The sequence below is a fragment of the Lampetra fluviatilis genome, unplaced genomic scaffold (genome assembly GCF_964198595.1).
Source record: "Lampetra fluviatilis unplaced genomic scaffold, kcLamFluv1.1 SCAFFOLD_542, whole genome shotgun sequence".
Lineage (NCBI taxonomy): Eukaryota > Metazoa > Chordata > Hyperoartia > Petromyzontiformes > Petromyzontidae > Lampetra > Lampetra fluviatilis.
In genome coordinates this window covers 22501-27500 of record NW_027621326.1, presented here as the reverse complement: position 1 = coordinate 27500, position 5000 = coordinate 22501, and the positions used below count along the sequence as shown (strand labels likewise).

The 5000-nt window shown below is 50.5% G+C and overlaps 1 protein-coding gene across 1 annotated transcript in view; it reads left to right on the top strand.

Annotated features, from left to right (window-relative positions):
* LOC144955100 (V-type proton ATPase subunit B, brain isoform-like) overlaps positions 1–5000 on the top strand; it is a 64586-nt gene that overhangs the window by 41468 nt on the left and 18118 nt on the right. The window contains exon 6 of the mRNA XM_078885436.1: positions 4024–4147. Coding sequence (XP_078741562.1) covers positions 4024–4147 — 124 coding nt within the window. The remainder of the gene's footprint in view (positions 1–4023; positions 4148–5000) is intronic.

Below are 5000 nucleotides of genomic sequence, written 5' to 3'. Positions count from 1 at the left end.
GTGTGTGTGTGCGTGTGTGTGTGACTGTGTGTGTGTGTATCTGTGTGTGTCTCACTGTGTGTGTGTGTGTATCTGTGTGTGTGTGTGTGTGTGACTGTGTGTGTGTGTGTGTGTGACTGTGTGTGTGTGTGTATGAACTGTGTGTGTCTCACTGTGTGTGTGTGTGTATCTGTGTGTGTGTGACTGTGTGTGTGTGTGTATCTGTGTGTGTGTGTGTGTGTGACTGTGTGTGTGTCACTGTGTGTGTGTGTATCTGTGTGTGTGTGTGTGTGACTGTGTGTGTGTGTGTCTGTGTGTGTCTCACTGTGCGTGTGTGTGTGTGACTGTGTGTGTGTGTGTCTGTGTGTGTGTCTGTGTGTGTGTGTGTCTCACTGTGCGTGTGTGTGTGTGACTGTGTGTGTGTGTGTCTGTGTGTGTGACTGTGCGTGTGTGTGTGTGACTGTGTGTGTGTGTGTGTGTCTGTGTGTGTCTCACTGTGTGTGTGTGTGTCTGTGTGTGTCTCACTGTGCGTGTGTGTGTGTGACTGTGTGTGTGTGTGTCTGTGTGTATGAACTGTGTGTGTCTCACTGTGTGTGTGTCTCACTGTGTGTGTGTCTCACTGTGTGTGTGTCTCACTGTGTGTGTGTCTCACTGTGTGTGTGTATCTGTGTGTGTGTGACTGTGTGTGTGTCACTGTGTGTGTGTGTCTGTGTGTGTGTGTGTGTCTCACTGTGTGTGTGTCTCACTGTGTGTGTGTCTCACTGTGTGTGTGTCTCACTGTGTATCTGTGTGTGTGTGTGTCTGTGTGTGTCTCACTGTGCGTGTGTGTGTGTGACTGTGTGTGTGTGTATCTGTATGTGTGTGACTGTGTGTGTGTGTGTGACTGTGTGTGTGACTGTGTGTGTGACTGTGTGTGTGTCTCACTGTGTGTGTGTATCTGTGTGTGTGACTGTGTGTGTGTCTCACTGTGTGTGTGTGTGTATCACTGTGTGTGTGTGTATCTGTGTGTGTGTATCACTGTGTGTGTGTGACTGTGTGTGTCTCACTGTGTGTGTGTGTATCTGTGTGTGTGTCTCACTGTGTGTGTGTGACTGTGTGTGTGTATCTGTGTGTGTGTATCACGGTGTGTGTGTGTCTCACTGTGTGTGTGTGACTGTGTGTGTGTATCTGTGTGTGTGTATCACTGTGTGTGTGTGTCTCACTGTGTGTGTGTCTCACTGTGTGTGTGTGTGTGTGACTGTGTGTGTGTGTGTGACTGTGTGTGTGTGTGTGACTGTGTGTGTGTGACTGTGTGTGTGTGTGTGTGTGACTGTGCGTGTGTGTCTGTGTGTGTGTGTGACTGTGTGTGTGTGTGACTGTGTGTGTGTGACTGTGTGTGTGTGTGACTGTGTGTGTGTGTCACTGTGTGTGTGTATCTGTGTGTGTGTATCACTGTGTGTGTGTGTGTGTGTGACTGTGTGTGTGTGTGTATGAACTGTGTGTGTCTCACTGTGTGTGTGTGTATCTGTGTGTGTGTGACTGTGTGTGTGTGTGTCTGTGTGTGTCTCACTGTGCGTGTGTATCTGTGTGTGTGTGACTGTGTGTGTCTCACTGTGTGCGTGTGCGTGTGTGTGTGTGTGTGCGTGTGACTGTGTGTGTGTGTGTGACTGTGTGTGTGTGTGTGACTGTGTGTGTGTGTGTGTGTGTGTCTCACTGTGTGTGTGTCTCACTGTGTGTGTGTGTGTGACTGTGTGTGTGTGTGTGACTGTGTGTGTGTGTGTGTGTGTCTCACTGTGTGTGTGTCTCACTGTGTGTGTGTGTGTGACTGTGTGTGTGTGTGTGTGTATCACTGTGTGTGTGTGTGTCTCACTGTGTGTGTGACTGTGTGTGTGTGTGTGACTGTGTGTGTGTGTGTGTGTGTCTCACTGTGTGTGTGACTGTGTGTGTGTGTGACTGTGTGTGTGTGTGTGTGTCTGTGTGTGTCTCACTGTGTGTGTGTGTGTCTGTGTGTGTGTGTGTCTGTGTGTGTGACTGTGCGTGTGTGTGTGTGACTGTGTGTGTGTGTCTGTGTGTGTCTCACTGTGTGTGTGTGTGTCTGTGTGTGTCTCACTGTGCGTGTGTGTGTGTGACTGTGTGTGTGTGTGTGCGTGTGTGTGTGTCTGTGTGTGTGTCTGTGTGTGTGACTGTGTGTGTGTGTGTGTGACTGTGTGTGTGTGTGTGTGTGTCTCACTGTGTGTGTGTGTGTGTGACTGTGTGTGTGTGTGTGTCTGTGTGTGTCTCACTGTGCGTGTGTGTGTGTGACTGTGTGTGTGTGTGTGCGTGTGTGTGTGTCTGTGTGTGTGTCTGTGTGTGTGACTGTGTGTGTGTGTGTGTGACTGTGTGTGTGTGTGTGTGTCTCACTGTGTGTGTGTCTCACTGTGTGTGTGTGTGTGTCTGTATGTGTCTCACTGTGTGTGTGTGTGACTGTGTGTGTGTGTGTGTCTGTGTGTGTGTGTGTCTGTATGTGTCTCACTGTGTGTGTGTGTGTCTGTGTGTGTGTGTGTGACTGTGTGTGTGTGTGACTGTGTGTGTGTGTGACTGTGTGTGTCTCACTGTGTGTGTGTGTATCTGTGTGTGTGTCTCACTGTGTGTGTGTCTCACTGTGTGTGTGTGTGTGACTGTGTGTGTGTGTGTGTGACTGTGTGTGTGTGACTGTGTGCGTGTGACTGTGTGTGTGTGTGTGACTGTGTGTGTGTGTGTGTGACTGTGTGTGTGACTGTGTGTGTGTGTGTGTGACTGTGTGTGTGTGACTGTGTGTGTGTGTGTGTGTCTCACTGTGTGTGTGTCTCACTGTGTGTGTGTGTGTGTCTGTATGTGTCTCACTGTGTGTGTGTGTGACTGTGTGTGTGTGTGTGTGTGTCTGTGTGTGTGTGTGTCTGTATGTGTCTCACTGTGTGTGTGTGTGTCTGTGTGTGTGTGTGTGACTGTGTGTGTGTGTGACTGTGTGTGTCTCACTGTGTGTGTGTGTATCTGTGTGTGTGTCTCACTGTGTGTGTGTCTCACTGTGTGTGTGTGTGTGACTGTGTGTGTGTGTGTGTGACTGTGTGTGTGTGACTGTGTGCGTGTGACTGTGTGTGTGTGTGACTGTGTGTGTGTGTGTGTGACTGTGTGTGTGACTGTGTGTGACTGTGTGTGACTGTGTGTGTGTGTGTGTGTGTGTGACTGTGTGTGTGTGTGACTGTGTGTGTGCGTGACTGTGTGTGTGTGTGTGTGACTGTGTGTGCGTGACTGTGTGTGTGTGTGTGTGTGCGTGTGTGCGTGTGACTGTGTGTGCGTGTGACTGTGTGTGTGACTGTGTGTGACTGTGTGTGTGTGTGTGTGTGCGTGTGTGTGTGTGTGTGTGTGTGACTGTGTGTGTGTGTGTGTGTGTATCTGTGTGTGTGTGTGTGACTGTGTGTGTGTCTGTGTGTGTGACTGTGTGTGTGTGACTGTGTGTGACTGTGTGTGTGTGACTGTGTGTGTGTGTGACTGTGTGTGTGTGTGACTGTGTGTGTGTGTGACTGTGTGTGTGTGACTGTGTGTGTGTGTGACTGTGTGTGTGTGTGACTGTGTGCGTGTGTGTGTGTGTGTGTATCTGTGTGTGTGTCTCACTGTGTGTGTGTCTCACTGTGTGTGTGTGTGTGTGTGACTGTGTGTGTGTGTGACTGTGTGTGACTGTGTGTGTGTGTGTGACTGTGTGCGTGACTGTGTGTGTGTGTGTGACTGTGTGTGTGCGTGTGTGTGTGTGTGTGTGACTGTGTGTGTGTGACTGTGTGTGTGTGTGTGTGTGTGACTGTGTGTGTGTGTGTGACTGTGTGTGTGTGTGTGTGACTGTGTGTGTGTGTGACTGTGTGTGTGTGTGTGTGTGTGTGACTGTGTGTGTGTGTGACTGTGTGTGTGTGTGTGTGTGACTGTGTGTGTGTGTGTGACTGTGTGTGTGTGTGTGACTGTGTGTGTATCTGTGTGTGTGTCTCACTGTGTGTGTGTCTCACTGTGTGTGTGTGTGTGACTGTGTGTGTGTGTGTGTGCGTGTGCGTGTGTGTGCAGCATCGAGCGAATCATCACCCCGCGTCTGGCGCTCACAGCTGCCGAGTTCCTGGCGTACCAGTGCGAGAAACACGTGCTGGTCATCCTCACCGACATGAGCTCCTACGCAGAGGCACTACGTGAGGTACCTACACACTCACACACACACCTAGACACACACACACACACACTCACACACACACTCACACGTACCAGTGCGAGAAACACGTGCTGGTCATCCTCACCGACATGAGCTCCTACGCAGAGGCACTACGTGAGGTACCTACACACTCACACACACACCTAGACACACACACACTCACACACACACTCACACGTACCAGTGCGAGAAACACGTGCTGGTCATCCTCACCGACATGAGCTCCTACGCAGAGGCACTACGTGAGGTACCTACACACTCACACACACACCTAGACACACACACACACACACTCACACACACACTCACACACACACTCACACACACACACACACAGTCACACACACTCACACACACTCACACACTCACACACTCACTCACACACTCACACGTACCAGTGTGAGAAACACGTGCTGGTCATCCTCACCGACATGAGCTCCTACGCAGAGGCACTACGTGAGGTACCTACACACACTCACACACACACCTAGACACACACACACACACACTCACACACACACTCACACACACACTCACACACACACACACACAGTCACACACACTCACACACACTCACACACTCACACACTCACTCACACACTCACACGTACCAGTGCGAGAAACACGTGCTGGTCATCCTCACCGACATGAGCTCCTACGCAGAGGCACTACGTGAGGTACCTACACACTCACACACACACCTAGACACACACACACACACACTCACACACACACTCACACACACACTCACACACACACACACACAGTCACACACACTCACACACACTCACACACTCACACACTCACTCACACACTCACACGTACCAGTGTGAGAAAC